The 21,342-nt window shown below is 49.1% G+C and overlaps 1 protein-coding gene across 2 annotated transcripts in view; it reads right to left on the reverse strand.

The window, feature by feature from the left end:
• The window catches only part of LOC135913805 (sodium-dependent nutrient amino acid transporter 1-like), a 107,019-nt gene that overhangs the window by 70,835 nt on the left and 14,842 nt on the right, over positions 1 to 21,342 (reverse strand). For both annotated transcript variants that reach the window (XM_065446498.1, XM_065446497.1), the window contains exons 4-6: positions 20,982 to 21,157; positions 13,496 to 13,628; positions 4,174 to 4,308 (exon numbers count right to left, since the gene is read on the reverse strand). In XM_065446498.1, the coding sequence (XP_065302570.1) occupies positions 4,174 to 4,308; positions 13,496 to 13,628; positions 20,982 to 21,157 (444 nt within the window). The remainder of the gene's footprint in view (positions 1 to 4,173; positions 4,309 to 13,495; positions 13,629 to 20,981; positions 21,158 to 21,342) is intronic.

The following is a 21,342-nucleotide window of genomic DNA, read 5'->3' on the forward strand; positions in this document are numbered from 1 at the left end:
CAGAACGAAGTTCTCCACCGCCAATATTTAATTGGGCTCCTGTTTTGTGTAAGCAAGCACCCGTCGTAATTTTCAAAAGTTTCCAAATTCCTTTTCGCACTATCTGATACTCTGCTGTCTTCGACTGCGTTTTCGTTGCCTTATTGTCCACCCTTTACACAACCTCCCGAACTCCACTATTTCCTGGCAGTCTCAACTGCTATATCAATTGCACCTGTTCGCTCTCTTCGTCATACCACTGCCTGGCTTTTTTTTAACGTTACAAATGCCATTTCCACTCCATCACTCGTTGAGCGGCCCTTGGACTTGTTACATCCCTTAGAATTTTTTTCTTGCGAATTGCTTCAGCCCCACATTTGATTACTGTTGAAATGCAAGACCACTGAAGATAGTAAAATGCTTTATATGCGTAAAGACTGAAACATCGTGTCAAATGCCCAGCCGTCATTGGTATTCACCAGTCAAAATCTATTATAGTGTGATACCGTAGATTGCTTGATTGAGATTACTGTAGATTCTGTGATTGCGTACGCTAGAGATAAACCGTCATGCGTGTGATGTCTTCCACCAGAAGGGCCGAGGGGCTTCTTCGCGAACGGCACGTGGGTTTTCGTTGGAATGCTGGGCTACTTTCGCGGCTCGCATTGGTGCAGTACTTTGCCGACGCGATTATCGCCGCGCAGTTTATACGCACCACGTGATCGACTATTTGCAATGCTTAAACCTGTTGAGCAGTCCTTAAAACAGAATAGGCACTTATGGACAAAGCGCCGTGATTAACACATGCTGCGTCGCTTGTTCAGTCTATCAGCAAATTATCCATTTCTTATATCACTTTTCTTATTACCTTTCACGTTTTTGTGAACACATGTGCCGTGTTTAATATAAGCGCATCGGTAGTTTCCATTCCATTTTTTCTGACCATGTATCCTTGTTCCCGTATGCCACACGGCGAAAGACAAAAAATCTGGAGCACTCTAAACGCATTACTGATGAATTTTTTTTATCCACACTTACGCTATATTGGCATACGGATGTCAGCCTTTTAGTTGCAATGCGCGCAATTTTTAAGTCTTTTTCATTCGACACAATGCGACAGAAAGCGGCATGTCCATTATTGTCGAGCATGGACAGCACGCTCACTGACAGCTGGGTGCGCATCTGGGCAGTAACTCTTCCTAGTGAGCAAGTTCTATCCCCGCTATGGTTTATTCTTCCCTTTGATTGCTTAACAATATCGCAATTTATTGGGGAAAGCGTAGTTGTTACCTAGTTTTCGGCCCTATAACACAGAAACCATCAACGCCTACTTTTAGCAGGCGACCTGGTAGTAGGGCACACAATGTATAGTGACGCAGCAGGTCGTAGTGGGGGACTCGGGGTCAATTTTGACCACCTAGGTTTCTTTAGCGTCCAACCAATTCAGAGTATGCGGGTGTTCTTGCATCTCGCCCCCATCGAAATGACACCGCCGCAACCGGGATTCGATCCCACGACCTCGTGCTTAGCAGCACGACACCATAGCCACTACGCCACCACGGCGGGCTTCTAGCTTATCATCATAGGTACGCAGGCGTTCACCCCAACATCACTGAGCTGCTGTGGCACATTAAACCCTGCTAGGTGAGCAATACGTCCAGCAATAAATCAACTAATCAATGCACGTACAGCCTCGATTCGATCGGCAGAACCAGCGGCAGGACTATGTCTAAAAAGACCCATGGGCGCATCAATAGTGAAACAGTTCGCACGCCACACGTCCGAGAGAAAAACAAATATGAAGATCCGACACACGTGTTTGTACAACGTGGCAACGTATGAAGCGGTTAATTAAATGCTGCACAACCAAATGCGATGCGTAATATTGCGCCTATTTTAATCCTACGCACTGTACAACCTCATGCAATGTAAAAATTTAGAACGTCAGACGTCGACGCAGTGATGTTACGAGGATAAATTCGATGTATAATGGATGTCAATGGAAGAATGGCGTAGTGTATGCACAGAATATGACAGGCATATAAATAGTTTTAAAGTACAGGCTCTGTGTCGTGATTTAGCGTTTTATTACGCAAGACCGAGAAGCGTTCGCTGGTACTACCTTGTCAGCTGTAATAATGCCTTAATAAATCGTCTATTTGGCGATGAGCGAGAAATATAAGTGTTTTCGATGGGCTCGATTTGTGCTAGTTACAGCAATATGAACGAACGGGCAATGCAGTCCAAGAAGGCATAAGGGAAATTATTCTGTAAGGGAAATTATGCTTTAACGTATAAATAATAAAAATGCAAACGAAATCCGACGAAAAGACAACACTGGTGAGATCCGAATCCACAACTTCCGTAATGCGCGTGCGTCTCGGCAACGTTATTTGCCCTACGCTTTCTTTGGCATCATTGACTGTTTCTTCACACACGTGTGGGCGAGGAACTTACGTACTACACCAACCGCCCCCTAAAGTTAAGCAAACTATAGTTTCGCTTTTAAAAGAAGAGCTCTTTCAAAACCGAACGGTCGTATCCGTTTTCGGATGTGATTATGGTTGCCAATGGGTGCAATTCTTCGGACTTTCGCTGCGCGTGTGGCTGCAATATCCTGCTGACTTAGTGCGATGGCCGGCGCCACTTGGACAAGCCTGACGGTCAGTACCCCGTCATACCGCTCCATGAACCAGTCCGCAAAAGGGTTACCGCCAAAAATTCGCTACATTGACATGAAGCACAACGATGCTCATGGCGTTCTTGGTGCGACTATAAGATGGTTTCCGAACACATCAACCTCTGCCATCAGTCTTCTGTCGGAGGGCCCTACCAACAGCTCACGCAGCAGAAGCTCCTGGAATACGACGCTGTGTTCGAGAGCCCATGACTAAGCTTCGCCGAGCGATGAAATTGTGATCAATGGAAGCTCGCGTAAGAGTGCCGGGCTCTGCAGCTGGACCACATGCGGCTCATTTACAACGGAGTTCTTAAGTAGCACTCACTGCTTCCGCATCGAAATCGGCAGACACATGGGCGTGAGCAGTTAGGATACCTGCGGCTCACGGGGAGAAATTTTCTGTCTTCTACAGCAGGTTTTTGTATTTAAGAGGGCCTCGAAGCTGACAGGGTGCTCGTTTTGGACGCCCCCACTGAACCGCTGTCTCGGCTGCCCGCCTTCGGCGGCGTCCTCTAGGTGTCACTAGTGGTAGAGTCGGCCGCGGTGGCGCGGGCAGGAAGTCTGAAGAAACGTACAAGAGCATACCCGGACACTGATCTCGTAGACGAAGTAACTGCTCGTAGACTGGACTGAGTTCTGCCTTTACTGCGATGTTCGACAAGTAGCCGCTTGTAGCGGTCTGCATTGCTCGCCTGACTGGAATATGCCAATCGTGAGGATGAGCTAAATCCGCATTGACACTGTGCTACAAGCAGCAAAGCGCGGCTTCCCACTAAGCAGTTGACCGCCCGTACCGTCACCATCTGTGGATCGCACATGGAATACATTGAGGAGGCGACATAATTGCTCATTTTCCGAGCTGCATTTTCTAGCTATTAACATGTTTACGAGCTTGCGAAAGACGAGCTGTCTCAAGCGCTTACTTTCTCGTGGCTTGAGCTATGCTCACTGTTGGCCAAACCTTGAGAGTGGGTATGTGCCACGTTGGCTCGAGGGGCGTACAATTCTTGAATGTGTTCAGACGTGTGTCGTACTTATCTGTGCCGAAAAACATTTCGTCACCGCTCTTCCCTAGAGAAGCGCCACACATGCCGCCTTCCTCGTGACACCACTGCATCGACGCCTCACGCTGTACGCCTTATTTGGCGTTCGCATTTCAGCGTAAATTGTGTACGATGTATTCCATAAACGGAAACATTTCACGAGATCAAACTTGTGGCTTCAGCAGCGCATAAGCATAAACACTGCATAATATAATAAGCATAGGACAAAAGGAAAAAAAATGCTTGTACGCATAACATTCAGTTGAATAGCATTTCATCACCGACTTCCTTAACGCTTCTCTTTAGACGGATTTCGAGATGCGAGTTCAATCTGCAGATTTTCTTTTTCTTTACATTACGGGTCAGGGCCAACGCTCTCGTACACCTTTAGCAGTATATTTAGCAACGTTTTCCGACAACTTGCATGTGCATGTTATTACTTGGAAGAATAGTGAGTACCGCAGTGCTCACCGAGAGGCGTGCAAAGGCGCTAAACTTCCAGACGGGCAGCTGGGAGAGGCCGTCGAAAGCGCCGTCCCGCACCACAGTGGCGCCCAACAGCACAGCCAGCAGCGCGTATTGGCCAGCCGCCAGAGCATACAGGGACTGCGCCAAGGAAGCACCAGTTGCGAAGCAGAGCTCTAATCGTGTAAAGGAAATACAAACATAAACATTATAGCAGTTGAGACATTCACTATTCTTTGAGATCTCTAGTTTCATAAATTCTGCTGTAGTTTAGGTGGTCTGTAGAACAGTAAATTAAAATCAGGGGAACGTTTTTTTTTTAATTTCCCGCCAAATTCGAACGGCAGTACACCGGTGTGACGTCAATGAGTGCAAAGCATTCTTTTTTTCGTATTTCGACCATTCTGACTCACCAAAAAATGTTCTCAAAGCTTTTTACGTTGACTCTTTTGCGCTTTTAGGAAGCAATATAGTCTCTCTTTACGAAAAAAAAATTAAATAAGGCTGAGCAGACGGCCATCAAAACCTATGACATCACAGCCAGCTGGCACAAGACTTCAAAGAGGTATTGCCACGTGTTTTTCATTCTTGCCGTTACCTGCCTTGTCAAGCCAATATATATATATATATATATATATATATATATATATATATATATATATATATATATATATATATATATATATATATATATATATATATATATATATATATATATATATATGTGTGTGTGTGTGTGTGTGTGTGTGTGTATTTGTCCTTGTTTATGGGCTTTTTGTGATATGCCTAATAAAACATTTTGTCGATTACGATAGTCCCATATGCAAATTTCGAGCGCAGCTGTTTAACTCCTATATTATGGGAAAGAATTTCGTCCTGAAGGACAATGTTCTCTGGCTGGCGCAGCTTAGCCTCTTCTCGGGCAGCTCGTTTAGCGGCAGCGGCAGACCAAGCATTTCCACCGGTTGCATCACCCATCGTTCAGAAAGAAAGCGTGAGCACGGGAACGCGTGGCACGAGCAGAGCAGATTCTCTAGTGGCGGCTGCGCCGCAGGCGAAGTAGCGTATGCTTAGTGGGTACGAAGCCCACGCCAGCACTTTGCATTCGCGCATTCGCTCTCGCCGCATGCGAGGTCGTGGCGGCACTCCGCTTTCCACCTCACCCTTTTCGCCTCACCCTCAACCGCTTTTCGCCTCCTGGTTGCGCTGCACCCTCCTCTCCGCCTTCCTCCTCGCGTCCTTCATCCCCCTGCTGCACTCCGCGTCCACTTTCACCTTTCGCTGTGCTCTTTCGCTTGGCTACGCCAACGATCACCGCAGGAACGGGCGCCTAAGTTCTGCGCTCTAAAATCGGGCTTCTCGGCTTCCTTTCCTTTAGTTCATTACATAGCGATGCTCTCGAATCCGATAGCTTTCACGCCTTCAGGTAGCATATGTGTGTTTATTGACCAGTTACCTTCACCTAAAGAGTTCGCGTAGACGCGACGCCAGCGGCAGACAGGACGTTGCAGATTCTCCGCCAAGGCCGTTCACGGTGGTGCTGGCTAGCACTCCCAGGATTAGCGTACCCCAAAAGTGTATGGGAAGACGGCGCGGCGGTAACGAACATGGTAAGAGCATCGCAAGCGTAATGCGAAGACGTGGGTTCGTAATCAACCTGTGGCCAGTTTGTTTTAATCCACTTTCATCTCCATTTTTTTATCATTTCTTTAATTCCATTAAGAACTCCAGATAACTTCCCCTATGATGCCGATGGTATCATTATTTGTTACCTTCTTATTGCTGTGACTAATGAAAATATCAAGGCCCCTCAGTTTTTTCTTCCCGTTCATATATATATATATATATATATACACACACATTGTCACAAGCTGTCATGAACCACGCCTGCCGCGCAGACAACCAGATGAAAGACAGAAGAGAACGACGTTAGCCAAGCTGCTGTGAGACCGCTCTTCAACAACCACGCCTATCAACCAGATTTATCTAGTTCTCCATTAAACACCTCGTGTGAAACATTTGGTGGAGCTGTGCGGGGTAACTCCCACGACCTACAACGGAGCCACCAGCACAAGAGCTACGCCGAAGCTGTCGCCTCGCCGGACTTTCGCCGTCGCGCTCAGTCATGGCCACAGAGCAAAATACCCTCACCAGCAGTGCCTCGGCGAGCCCAGTCCCTATCCAGCACTACCGAGAGCCACGCACGTTCTCGGCGAAGGCAGAGGAAGATGTGGATGAGTGGCTAACCCATTACGACAGGGTAAGCCAATATATTAACTGCAACGCTGCCAGTGAGCCTAGGAACGTTGTTTTCTTCTTGGCCGGCATGGTGTTGGTATGGTATGACAACCACGCGGACATGCTAACTACATGGACACGCTTCGTTGAGGAAATGAAAAAGTCTTTCGGTGACTCGGACGCAAAGAGGGAACGTGCGGAACACACATTGGCCCAGAGAGCTCAGGTACCCGGCGAAACTTGCGCTACCCATATCGAAGAAATTTTGAAGCTGTGCCGAACCGTCAACCTTCAAATGACAGAGGAAGATAAAGTGGGGCACGTGGTAAAAGGAATAGCGGAAGACGTGTGCAACTTCCTCATTGGTAAAGAGAACTTGCACACTGTATCAGAACTGATACGGCACCACCGTACGTTTGAGGCGCTGAAGACTCGCCGAATTACACCAAAGTTTGGACGGCTGGCCAATGTACGACTATAGCAAGTGTTGACATGAGTCCTCCGCTCCCAGGCCTTTCGTCCGCCATCCGCCAGATAGTCCGCGAGGAGCTCCAGCGACATGACGAACAGGCACGTTATGCGGCGCCACGTTGCAGCTCCTCCGTTTTCCGAGACACTCTTTGAGAGTCCCCTTCGGCTACTTGGAACCACTCGGTGAACGTCGCGGATCTTAACGGCTCCAGAGACGAACCGCATTACATTACGACCGAACCACCACGCAATGATTCGCCCCCTCAACGCTTTGATCCACGCCCAAGCAACTTTCGTCCACGAAGACTCGCCGCTACCTACGACTTTCAAGGGGAAGAGCCTCGTTACCCTCAACCGATGTCTTCGGCAGAATACTTCAATCCGCATTCTGAAGTTCGCCCTTCGCCAGTGTGTTACTGCTGCGGCATGCCTGGCCATATAGCTAGGTACTGTAGCCGACGCCGAGCATCAAACTACGGATCGTCAGCGCCGACTATGCGGTCCAGCGGTCGTACACTGCGCACTCAGTGGCCAGGAGACTCCACTTCAGGAAGCCACTTTCGAGAGGACCGATGCACCGCTCAGGAGACCTACTTTGGAGGAGAAAAAACCCGGAACCGCTACCACTCCCCTGCCTCCGACCGTACTATGACGCCACCACCAGCCTTCCGAGCCTCCCGATCACCATCCCCTCGGCCGCGATTCACGTCACCATCGCCTCGGCGCCGTTTCGTGTCGCCCCCGCCGGGAAACTAGCCAGCGCGGCCGATGGAGGTGAGGTCGCTGGAAAATGTGTGCTGCCGACTCAACTGCCTCCAACTATTTTCATGCTAAAGAATAAGGTTCATGTACTGATTGATGGGGTCTCTACAATGGCTTTAGTCGACACGGGAGCACCTGTGTCGGTCATGAGTGTGGGGTTTAAAGGCCTTCTGGGACGCAAAATTATGTTTCGTTGGGACCAGTGCACAAGTTTCCGTGGAGTCAGTGGTGAATCATTATACCCGGTTGGTGTGGGTAATGTGGATGTGTCTTTGGGTGGGAAGGTTTTTAATGCAGAGTTTACTGTTCTTCCTCGCTCCTCGCATGACGTGATTCTGGGGATTGACGTTTTGCAATTGTATGGTGCGAATGTTGACTGCCGGACGGGAGAACTCAGTGTCGACACCAGTGTTTTTCCTGTGCTCTTTGAAGGTGAAGCTTGCCCGGAGAGGGTGTTGTGCGTGTCTTAGGATACAGTTGTGCCCGCTTTATCCGCGATGCGTGTTGCCGTCGCCTGTTCATCTCCGACTCCTATCTCGTTCGATGCTGCAGTGGAACCTGTACATCCGAACTGCCTCAAGAAAAACGTGTTAGTTCCGCACTGCGTGGTCTCAGTGACCAATGGATGCGCGGGGCTGTGGGTGCTATACTGTTCCACTGAAGCGGCAGTGCTACCTCAAGGCCTAAATATTGCCACGTTTCAGGAAAACTCGCCCGTATCGGTGGCAGTACTTACAGAGATCCCCGATGGAGGAGCAACCAGTGTCTCGAGCCCCGGGATCTCTAAGATACTTTCCATGATTGACAAGTCACTCAGCGATCACGAGCGTCGAGTTTTGATGGCCCTGCTTACGAAACATACCTCGGTATTCGGCTTTGCGCAGCACGATGGCCCGCCATCAATTCCTGCGTCCAGAACTCGTCACCGCATCAACACAGGAGCCGCCCAGCCAATCCGACAAAAACCCTATCGTGTATCCACGTCAGCACGCAAGATAATCAGCGATCAGGTCCAAGAAATGCTATGCAAAGGCGTCATTCGAGAATCCTCTAGTCCTTGGGCAACCCCCGTGATATTGGTGAAGAAGAAAGACGGTACGCGGCGGCTCTGTGTTGATTACCATCGCCTAAACGCCGTTACTAAGAAATATGTATATCCGCTCCCACGAATTGACGACGCCATCGACTGTCTCTTTGCGGCATTTTACTTTTCCTCAATCGATTTACGGTCAGGTTACTGGCAAATTCCTATACACAAGGACGACAGAGAAAAGACAGCATTTGTAACACCCGACGGACTATTCGAGTTTAACGTGATGCCTTTCTGGTTGTGTAGCGCGCCTGCAACGTTCGAATGGTTCATAGACACGATATTACGCGGCTTAAAATGGGAAGTTTTCATGTGCTACTTAGACGACGTTGTGATCTTCGGGCGAACGTTTAGTGAGCACAACAAACGTTTGGATTTGGTCTTGAACTGCTTGGAGAAAGCGGATCTTGTGCTCAATTAAAGAAAATGCCGTTTTGGGGAACGACAAACTCTTGTGCTAGGCCATCTGGTCGCTAAAGAAGGCATCCGACCAGATCCACAAAAGACTGCGGCCGTAGAAGCTTTTAGAGTACCCAACTCTGTCAAGCAGTTAAGAAGTTTCTTGGGTTTGTGCTCCTATTTTCGCCGATTCATTCCCCGGTTTGCTGACATGGCTCATCCCCTTACATGCCTTCTCCTAAAAGGCGTTCCCTTTGAGTGGACTGCAGATTGTGACTCATCGTTTCGCCAGCTCAAGTTCCTGTTGACATCCCAACCAATTCTTCGCCACTTTGATCCTTCATCACCAGCTGAGATTCACACCGATGCCAGCGGCGTAGGCATCGGTGCTGTGCTAGTTCAGCGTGTTGGAGACAGTGAGCACGTGATCTCTTACGCTAGCCGGTCCTTGAGCCGCTCCGAACGCAACTACACAGTCACCGAACAAGAGTGTCTGGCGGTCATCTTCGCCGTGCAACGGTTTCGTTCGTATCTCTATGGGCGCCCCTTCACTGTGATAACAGATCATCATTCGCTATGCTGGCTTGTGAATCTGCGGGATCTCTCGGGACGACTAGCGCGCTGGGCCCTCCGTCTGCAGGAATACGATATCGTTATTTGCTACAAAAGTGGCCGGCGGCATGCTGACGCTGATTGTCTCTCTCGGATGCCACTTCAAACAACTGAATGTGATGCGGACGACTTTGATGAATACATCGCTTTTGTGTCCCCGGAATTTCCGGATATGGGTACCGTCATATCCGAGCAGCACAAGGACGAGAGCTTACAACCGCTCTTCGCGGCAGCACAGGAGTCACTTGCAGGCAGTCGCTTTCGCCTTCGTGATGGTGGCGCGCTGTATAAGAAGAGCTACTCGACCACCGGTGCACGCTACCCTTTAGTTGTCCCCAAGAACCTTCGCCACGAAGTATTACACGTCATGCACGATGACCCAACTTCCGGTCATCTTGGTTGTACACGTACACTCTACCGGGCTCAAGAACGTTTTTACTGGCCTAAGATGCGGAAAGATATCGAACGGTACGCCGCCAGCTGCTCTCAAAGCCAGCGCTACAAGCGTCCGCCACAAGCGCCACATGGCCTGCTTCAACCAGTTCCCCCTTCTAGCGTCCCCTTTGAGAAAGTTGGTATAGATCTTCTGGGCCCTTTCCCGCGATCCTGCAAGGGTTATCGTTTGGTTATCGTTTGCGTAGATCACCTTACCCGCTATTGTGAGACCACCACATTGCCATCGGCCACAGCTACAGAAGCTTCTATCTTCTTGCTGGCTAACGTTATACTCCGACATGGACCTCATCGCATAGTAATCAGCGATCGTGCGCGACAGTTTACCGCGGACGTGATTGAAGAAACCCTTCGTCTGTGTTCATGTATCTTCCGTCATTCTACGTCCTACCATCCACAATCTAATGGTCTGGTCGAGCGCACAAACAGAACGCTTCCCAACACGCTGTTCATGTACGTCGATTCAGCACACAAGAATTGGGACAGTATCTTGCCATTCATTACCTATGCCTTCAATACCGCGAGACACGCGACCACTAGTTACTCACCATTTTTCCTTCTCTATGCTCGTCCGCTGCGCTACACCCTCGACACCATATTTCCCTACTTCGCTCATGACAACGAATCAATTCATGAGATCCTATGTCGAGCAGAAGAAGCGCGACGCCTCGCTAGGCTACGCACCCTAGCATGGCAGGACCGGTCCAAGATACGCTATTACGGGCGTCACCGCCACGTTTACTTCGATCCTGGTGACCTTGTGTGGCTCTGGACGCCGTTGCAGAAGCGTGGCCTGTGCCAGATGTTTCTGGCCCACTACGTCGGCCCTTACGTTATCCTGGAGCGCCTCAGCGAAGTAAACTACCGCATTGCGCGTCTCACGAGCAGTGGACGACGCTCGGCCAAGGCTGAAGTGACACACGTCGCGCGTCTGAGGCGTTACAGCCCACGAGATGACTGACTCGCCCGGTGGGCTTCGTCTGCCAGCGGGGTAATGTCACAAGCTGTCATGAACCACGCCTGCCGCGCAGACAACCAGGTGAAAGAAAGAAGAGAACGACGTTAGCCAAGCTGCCGCGAGACCGCTCTTCAACAACCGCGCCTATAAACCAGATTTATCTGGTTCTCCATTAAACACCTCGTATGTAACAATATATAAGAGCTGCCGAATTTGAAACGCTAGCTGCGTAATGAACTAGACGGAAAGGAAACCGAGGAGCCTGATCAGCTCGTATATGGCGCAACTGACGGTGGTCTGCTCCGGACCACCGTCACTTGCCTTCGCTTTTTGAAGAGCCAGGACGTTTGTTGCGAGTGAGGTGCTGAAGAACACTTTTGAAGCGGGGTGAACGCTGTGCAAATCGTGGTTCCGGGACCTCACAGAAGGGCAACGTAATGTTAACGCATTTCTCTGGAATTTGCCGCAAAATCGCCAAGGGATTTTGCCATTTTTTATGGGTTCAGTGATAAAGCTTCGGAAGCTACTGAGTTCTGGCATGTTTAAAAGAAACGATAAATTAATCTACTAATTTTTCATTGATAATTGCTAAAGGGATATAAATTTTTATTAAGCACAAGAGACGAGTGATATATGCTTTTCTTTTTCGGGCTTAAGCATAGTCCCAACCACACTGAACACTTCATGCTCCAAGTACCATATAGAATCTGGGGCCTTTCCAAGACGGTATTGAAAGATGGAACACGGCGTCTTTTATTCGTTAGAATTCTCAAGATTCCCTGTGCTGCATGTATTTGTTTTAACGATGCACTACGACAATAATTTTAGGTCATTTTTATTGCGTTGCTGCTTTGGCAAAGGGCACAATGTATACAACTAACAGTAATTATTGGACCAGTGGCAGCGAAAACTTTGTTCAGTGTAGCTCATTCTGCCAGTATAAATAATGTACTGGTTACTGCTGATGTCTCAAAGGAAAATACACTGCTTTTATTCGGTAAAAAATGTATATTCGGTAAAATAACTATACGGATTCCACGCGCTGTGGGCACCGGTTCAAACAAAGCTTTTGATAGTGGTCGCAGAGAATGCTGGTCTTGTTTAGCGATAATTTGCAACAAACACAGCACACAACTAAATTGCAACAAAGACATTGCGACAAAGCCGCGATGTCTTGTTTCCCTATAGTGTATAAAACTGAAAGAGTAGTGGCACCATTTTCAACACTTTATAGAAACAAATGTCTTTTTTTTTTTCGATCGAAGAGAAGTGTTTGATACGCGGGAAGGAATATTCACACCGGCTGTCGTCCAAAGTGACAATGGTTGATTGCTAGAGCCCTAAGCGTGAACCGCAGCTGTTGCCTTTGCTAAGCCTATAAACGGTCTGTCCGCTCTGTCTCTTCGTCCGCTACATTCCATGCGCACCACTCGTAATGCGCGTAGGGAATTTTAAGAAGAACGTGCTTCGTGTAGTCTGCACCAAGCCGAAAGCGAAAGTGGTGAAACAAGATCTCTGCGCTTCAGATATCTACACGATCTAAGTGCATGGTCTACGAAAGCCATCTTTTGGCCTCTTCACACCGTGCCGAAAATTGTATGCTCGCTCTGAGCTTTCGTAATATGCGGAATGGTGGAATGGCGGCGGAATGGCGGCGGAATGGCGGCGGATTAGCGGAATGGTGCATTCATCTCTATGTCCGTGTGCACGTTTCGCCCATGCGTGTGCTCCTTCATTTCCCAGCACATACCGGTATGACCTTCTAGTCCCTAGTTTTTCTTCGTAGTCCTCCCTGTGTGCGTTCTCGTGCAAAACGTGATAACGTTGGTGTGTGTAGGGACGACAACGAGTGCACGCACTCGAACATCCTAGAAATTCATGCAAGTGCTGGTCAGTTGCCTTAAGCATAAATGGTATATGTAGTGTTGTATGTGAACATAGAGGCCAAGTGTATGTTAGCGAGCCATCAAATAGGCTACAATCGAGTCAACTGAGAATGACTGCTTCTAATGTTTGTCTGTAGATTTTTGTATGGGCCTCGAACTAATCACGTTATCTTTACACGGACTCTCCACGTTGTACATCATACAGCCATGAAGCAGAAACGTGGAGCTTATATGCCTTACGATCGCTAATCTAGTGCATATAAAGGCTGTCAATCAAATGCGAAGCATTGTCATGCACTCGTTTTTTAGGAGTCCTCCATCGCAACTTATGGTAAAAGGTGGCATTCGCTTTAGACGACGCAACGCAGTCAAAAGGCCCACTCCTTAACATGGGTAATATCACAACCTATGCACAAAGTGCACAGGCCCCACCCATCATGCGGCCGATATTTCACTCACGTATTGCATCTTGGGAAGTCCGTCGGAGAGAAGCAGGAAGAGCACGACGAAGACCGCGGCCGATATGAACACGGTGTCCATGCGCAGTCCCCACAGGTCACTCACGCCGCTGCCCAGGCCCAAGATCACGTTGCTGCACACAAGAGTGAGGCTGCCCTGAATGCCCGCAAGAACGTCGAGTCAAGCATAACAATGTATCGGCTTTTTTACGTTTATGCCATTTTACAGCGAAGCTGTAACGGCCTCTACAGCAGTGCCGCTGTGGTAAGCGAAAAATTCCCCATACGTGGGCCGATCCCTGAGACTGTGCAATGCCGGGCAGACCCGCGGCGGAGGTGAAGCAGGCGTTAAGAGAAAGCTTTAGCTCGGGTGCTTCTACCTAAATTCATTTAAAATTAGAAATAATTTTTCTCGGCAACCACTGGACCAAATTTGACGAAATCGGTTGCACTTAAAAAGAAAGATTAAGATCTAGTGACTGCTGGTTTCAAATTTTTTATTTAGGTCGTCATTTTTTTTTCAAAAATCAAAAATTTTCAGAAAACGAAACTATCAAGTTCACAACTCTGTAACACAGCAATGAAAAATTATATCCCAATTCTGTGAATTGCATCTGATAGTACATCTAAATCAGACAAAATTTCATATGTTACACATGAATCTAAACAATTCAGCAATATGAAAATAGTTTTTGGAGAACCCTTGTACACAACGGAACAAATTCACGTAAAATATAAATTGACATATCCAATTTGTCCGCTTTCAGTGATCTAATGGATGCCGTTTACAGAACAGCGATATGTGTTCTTGATGCAGAGCTATTAATTTGTAAACTTTGTGCTTCTATATTTCTCTAACTTGCGAATTTTTAAAAATTATTTTAAGAAAATCACGGACGTAAACCAAATTCCGCTGCCAACAGTCATTAGAATTTAAGTAGCTCTCAAAAATGAAACACATTACATTCAACTCGATCCAAAGGTTGTCTCAGAAAAGCATTTCTGCGTTTTACATATATTTTAATAGGCCGCGTCTGAGTTGGGCGCGAGCTAAAGCTTCCTCTTAAGCACTCCCCATACGTGAGCCGATCCCGAAGATAGTGCAGTGCCGGGCCGACCTGCGGCGGAAATGAAGCAGGCGTTAAAGGGAAGCTGAAGAGTTTTCCAGAAAAAATGAGTGAAGAGCTGTACGTAATGGTTTTCAACCCTCCGAATCCGAATATCGCATCGAAATTCAGCGAAAGAAAACGCAAACAGGTTTTATTTCGACGAAAAGTGCAGCAGCAAACTCGGGCAGCTCGCGTGCCTCGTTTCCGCCTGTGATTAGTCGGGCGCCTCGTGACGTCAACATTGGATTTCATCCGGACCGGCCGCTGCCGCCACACATGAAGCACGGTGCAAGGTGGTTTGGCGTTGTGGTTTGGTGAGACAGGTAATGGTGAATTTCGAGAGCTTGCGTTTCTCTGGGGAGTTCGGCGTTGCTCCCTACATGTATACGAAGCCGGCCTTTCCAAGAAGCAAAAGATGCTGGTAGCAAGCAGTACTTCCGACGCGAATGAAAGCGAAGTGTTAGCATCTCCTCGTGTTAGAAACGTTCTTTGGCGAGCATGTGTTTTGCAAAGCTGTATTCAGCGATCCAGTCAGTTCGTTTCCGGGCGAACAACTGTACTGTTATGTCCCTGCATGCCTCCTCGTGGAACGTAAGGAGGGGTGCGATCGTCGGCAATTGTGCGCTGCCTCAAAGCTGTCGGCAATCTACACAGACGGTTTACACGCGGGAAAAGTTTTCCGGCTCTTGTAGCACGTGTAGTGGCCTTCATCAGCGCGCCATCCACACGCTAATCGTAACCGGAGCCGTAAAGGCGGCGAATTCCGTCGGCTACATGAGACAGCCGCTTTCTCTCTGTGCGCGAGGGGGAGCGCAGCGTCCTGGCGTGCGCCGGCTTTCAAACGCACAAAAACTTTACACTTGCACTCCATTGTGGTAGCTGCATGTTGGCTGTTTCAGAGCACACATGCGAATAGAAAATTAACGGCGGTTTCCGACCAAATCTGCGTCAAAGGTGGCAGATGAACATGTACACCCTTGCAATTTTTTAACAATAGCACGCGAGCATCGACGGTAAGGCCTGTCCGTGGCCTTGTAGTGGCCAGGGACTGCGGGATTGGTAACTTTACGTGCGGTCGTGCAAGGCGAACTCTAGTTCGAATGTGTACTGCTGCACTGTTCGCTTCAGGAGTGCCCCTCACCGCTGCAAGGCCACTGACACGTCGTGTGGTCGGCGCTCGCGCGTTATTGTTAAAAACTGCAAGGGTCTACCTTCCATTCAGCGTGCTAACACGAAGGAGCTAGCAATAAATCAAAATCCAGGTTTGGACGACTTCGTGTATTCATAAGGTCTTCCAAGGCCAGTTACCATCCGTCCGCCCACACCCGTCTTGCCTTTGTGCGTTCGTTGCCCCGACCTTCTCGCGCTGCGTTTAGAAAGCCTGCTAGCAGAAAGTCGTACTCTCACTCATTCACGCCTTATTGATAAATTCTGGTAGTAATCGTCGTCACGGAAGTGCTTAGAGCACAACGCTGTTGTTCTTGAGCGCTTGAAATTCTTTCGATTCACAGCAGCCTGCCACTTAGCTGCAAGCTTCTTGTCTTTCGGGAAGTAATGGAACACCGCCGAGGCCACTGGTGTTCGTGCAAAAGTAGGCTGCACAGAACGCCTGAATGATCGGCCCACCACTTCAATTGATGCTGCGCACGTCAAATACCACTCTACACACACACAAACAAAGGGATGCAGGCTCGAGCGGGGCAGATTATGACGGCACGCACGCAGAAACAAGCGCGGTCAGGCACGGTCGCGGAGACTGCGAAGGAGCGGAACACCAGTGCTGACGTCACTACGCCGCGGTTTCCGGTCTCCGCTCGCATCGTCAGCGTCAACAGCTACAGTGTAGCAGCGCGCGGCGTTCGACGGGGGGCGGAGCGACACCGCAATTTTAACCGACGATTACGTCGTTCTTAAGTGAAAAATCCCGCCCAAAATTTTACGTGCATGGTTTATAAGGTTCCCGCATCCGCATATAAGCGTCTTATTGAATTCGATTGACTCTTCAGCTTCCCTTTAAGCACTACCCATACGTGGAGCGATCCCAAAGATAGTGCAATACCGGCCCGACCCGCGGCGGAGGTGCAGTTCGCCATTAAGGGACATACATACACAGCTTCGCTTATAATCCTTCTTCACAGAGTGGAAAGGCACTGAGTCTTTTTTCAATTTTACGTTTATGCCGAGAATCTGGGCGAGTTATTTCATATCTCCGCCGCGCCTATAGAGGCATCGACGATTCTCCCCTGGTGTACATCAGACACCCTGTTGTTTTTCTTTCGTGGCTCATTTCAATCCCTGAATGGAGGACCCTGCTATCGCACGACGCTCGCCTGTTCGCCTGCAGGAGCCTCACTTTCCGTGGTGGTCAGCTCAGGTAAAGAGCAAGCATAGCAGTAGCACCGGGAGAACAAAACAAAAGGTCAGACCGCCTCTATTACAGAAGCGCCGTGAACGCCGTCTGCTAAGTCCCCTGCTTTTGTTTGACTGCCGCCGTGGGAGTGTCTGTGGTAAGTATATATTCCGCTTACACATCTAGCCTTTGCCAACTCCTTCAGAATAACGTCGTGCGCTAACCTGTCGAACGTTTTGTCAAGGTCAACGGCTATAGTGACTTGGAGTCGGGCGGTGCATGCTGGGGCCTTTCAGTACGTGATGTCTGATACGTTTTAGTAGAGGAACACTCTAATGCCTAGCATTTGGGTTGAGAAAGTGCCTCTTTTGGTCCAGGTGATTTTGTAGTAACGTAAGAGTCATGCGTTTCATTACTTTGCCGGCATTCGGGGAGCAAGCACATGAAGACAAGATCAAGTATGACCGCACATTCTGACGCTGGAACCAAAAGGCTGTCGAGACAGCTTGTACGCAAGTGCTCCTCTTCGTAGAGTTCCCGCACTTACGATATCTGAGAAAAACTATCGATGCGCGCGATGATAAGCAAACGTTCGATGTAGTCGTCAACCAGGGTGGTATGACGACCAAACCTTTCTCGGAGCATTTTTATTGTCGCCGCGCAGTGCGCTTCCACCAGGCGCAAACTTTCCATTGCACGCTTCACTGTTCCGCTTAAGTGTGACCTTAAATATAATACAAAAATTCGCTATGTCGCATAGCTCGCGGTTGTTAAGGATTGGAGCCTCAATATGTTCCCAGAAGCCCTGCCGCTCTTGAAGCTCACCGGAGGAAACGGGCAGCTGTAGTTTCGGTGGGGCAACCAGTTGTATCGGTGCTCGGGTACTTCCTTGTGTGAAAACTCCCCGGGTGGCGAGATCACTCACACTGCTCTGGGTCACTCTGGCTCGGGGTGTTGCAGCAAAATTCAACAGGACGCGGACCCGGCTGATGATGCTGCGTGTTGCGAAGCCACAGACATACTGTGGCTTCCGCCTTATACTCGTCACTGTCATTTATGAGGCCGGCAATCTTCTCGTTGAATATTGCAAGCGCCCAGTCCTTGTCCTGAAGGTCACTTAAAATAACCTGCAGTTCGTACGGCGAAAGACGCTCAGCTTGCAGTGCTTCGGTGGCGGACGAGATTAGATTCGTAACAGCTGCACCAAGTGCGCCTCTGCTGCATCGCGGTTGATCCATCGTTGGTGCAAGACGCCAGTCTTCTCCCGGGTTTCATGGCACCAAAAATAATGTTGAAGACAGAGACTGACGTCCATCGAATGCGGTTTATTTAAAGAACAGCTGACTAAGATGGCACCGGCATGAGCTCTAGCACAACCTCCTTGCTGTCGCACTAAGCTCTTGACTTCTCTCTCTACAGCTTCCAACACTGGTGGAGCGAAGCGCCAGCCGTAACGGTGTCACTGTCGCACCATTGTACGGAATATCCTTTCTTTGAGTACCGAAGGAAGCATGGGGTGCTCAATGGTGGTCGCATCGTCTTTAAGGACCCGAAGGCCCGTCGAGGACCACCACCGAATCAAATATGGATACCTGGTTTTGCGCGCAAAAGCCACAATGTTATTATAAGGCACGCCGTAGTGGGCGACTCCAATTTATTCTATCCACGTGGGTTCCCTTACCGTGCATTTAAATCTAAATGCACGAGCAATTTTGAATTTTACACCCATCAAAAAGCGAACGCCACAACCGGCATCGAACCTGCAACCTCGAGCTCAGCAGACACGCGCCATAGCCACTAGGCTCGCTGCCGTACAAAGATAGCAACGTGAACATTGATCCGGAATCGGTGAATCGGCGTTACAGTTATCGCACGTCAGTGGCGCACGAGATAAGAGCTATGGAATACCACTCCGCGTTTGTGAGTGCGCAATGAAATCATTAGTTGGCTTTACGTTTACTGTCCTTTCCGCTTAAGAACAGTGTATGTACCACGCTGTGGCATGCTTGCAGCTGCTCAGCAGCGACGCTAATATGTGTGCGCACCAAGGAGGTTTGGTGGGCACAAAGCTAATGGCAGCTTGGTTCAGCTCATGGCAGACAAAAGTTGACTGAGCGCGCGTGAGGGTGCGTCGACTTGGCTGTGTCATTCTCGAAACCAAAGCACTGCGCGTCTCCGAATCACTTCTATACTCAGTATCTAACTAACTCCAATCTCAGTAGTTCCTTGTAGCACTGGGTAGGCTGCAGGGCTCCCTAGCCAATAGCAAGGCTTAATTCCCCTCAAGATGCGTTCATCCGCTCCGCATCGTCTGCTGAGCGTCTGCTTGCCATCCTTTCGATACATCCTCCAATGATGGTGGAGTGACACAACAAATGCTTTTAACGAGACAGTGTTAAGGACTCCATGTCGCAGGAAACCTGGCCTCGGTGTCCTGCGTCCAGCGTCGACCGCCTTTTCGCGAAACATCATTCTGGACCACACATACCCAACCACGCAGGCCTCCGTACAGCTCAGAGACGTTATTGAACTAGTTGAATTCCTCAAAGTCAATTGCATCAGAAAAATCATAAAGTACGACTTACACACCACCCACAGACATGATAGCGTCGGAGTGTAATTTGAATATACGAGAAAACATAATTCTGTTGTGCGGAAACTCAAAGAAAAACTTTTTTTCCAGCGTTTCTACTATTCATAGAGCGGCGCGCCTGGTTCCTTGCAACGTCTCCATATGGTGCTCGCCTCCGCGCAACCGCGGCCGACGCAAAAGGCCAGATTTCTGCCAGAAATCTCCCTTTCGTGCATAGCGTTCGCCACCAGCGTTTCCCGTTAAACATTACGGTTACGTAAGCGGAAGTTGCCGGGAAGCGTGACAAGCAGTTAGGTATCTTTGAATGCTATCGCGTTCCACTCTCCAAGGCGAAGCGTAAGTGTTATGGAGGAAGAAAAAAATATAGGAGGGAGCATTACGTCACGCAACCAGCCTTGGCAAGCGAACATTCCGTGAAGCCACAGTGGTGGCCCAACACGTTGCTTCTTACGTCGAGATCAGGGAGGAAGAATCGAGATTTGCTGAGACGTTTGATTCTCAGTAGCTATGCCAGTAGTTTTTATTCAGTACGCGCTTGTTCAGCGGCCCTGCCGTGTATATAGATGTGCCTGCAGAGAGGGAACACTAAAACAAACCGCGAACTTTGACGTGCGATCACGTGTTAGGTCTCCAAATTGGCTTCGATCGCGTTGCGGCATGCTGCCTCCTTATCATTTTCTTCTTCTATGTTAAGCGCGCTCCAAATCTTTGTTCTGTGACTATATGCTGGGTTTCCATGAAAGCCATAGCGGGGCTTCGCTTCACCTGATATGATTTCTGAGCAGTTAAATGCAGTCTCCTTAGTCAGTTTTAGTAACAGCGAACGCTCTGATAAATGTCCCCACGTGCAACACCGTCTGCTCAACATTACGTCTACCATTATTACGTACCATACTAGAGCGTAGCAGTAAATTAATGATGCAGTGAACAATTAGGCCTTCGGAGCGTTCCACACATTCAGCTAATCACCAGCGGTAATGCTGTGGCGACATCTGTTAAATGGAAATCGAACCACTTTTACTGCTCGGCGCTGTCTCTGTAGTCCTGGCAGCGTCAAAACAAACAGCCGATCTCAATAATAATGACAAAACGTACCTACTAATGCTTTGTCCTCAGCCTGAGATGGGAGTAAGCTACGATGGATTTTACCATTTATATGTTTCTGTCAGGGCAAAGAGCGAGTAACAAGCGCGAATTGGGATTAAAGCGGGCGGTCTGGGCTGCGTGGGGAGCTGCCATGCTGCTGCATAATCACGGTTAGGGCACCTATTGCGAAAAACGGCCATGTACTTAGATTTAGGTGCACGTTAAAGAACCCCAGGTGGTGCAAATTTCCGGAGTCCACCCACTACGGCGTGCCTCATTAAAAATGAGATCGTGGTTTTGGCACGTAAAACCCCAACATGATTTTTTTTTTCGCTACCGTAACGCTCACTCGTAGAATCCCGTGACCGCGGACTCGGTGCCCGGCACGCAGTTTGCGGAGGCGTTGTTGAACTCGTCGATGGGCACGATGGTGACGCGGCCGCGGTAGAGCAGCGGGTAGCCGTCCCGGACGCCGCTGCCGGAGAAGCGCCGCGCCAGGACGGTGGCCACCGTCTCGCACGGAATCTGCGAGCGGTGTGCGATCGCGTCGCCGCCCAAACCGGCACAAAGCGAGAACGTAACGCTTGCTGTTCGTCACACCAGGTTGTGGCTGCATCAGGCCGCAAGTACATGACTGTGCGAGTGCACTCTAAAATCATTTACACCCTTAAAAGTTGAAAAGGGTGCAAAAGTGTCTGTAACTCGTGCCC

Source organism: Dermacentor albipictus, chromosome 6 (assembly GCF_038994185.2).
Source record: "Dermacentor albipictus isolate Rhodes 1998 colony chromosome 6, USDA_Dalb.pri_finalv2, whole genome shotgun sequence".
Taxonomy (NCBI): domain Eukaryota; kingdom Metazoa; phylum Arthropoda; class Arachnida; order Ixodida; family Ixodidae; genus Dermacentor; species Dermacentor albipictus.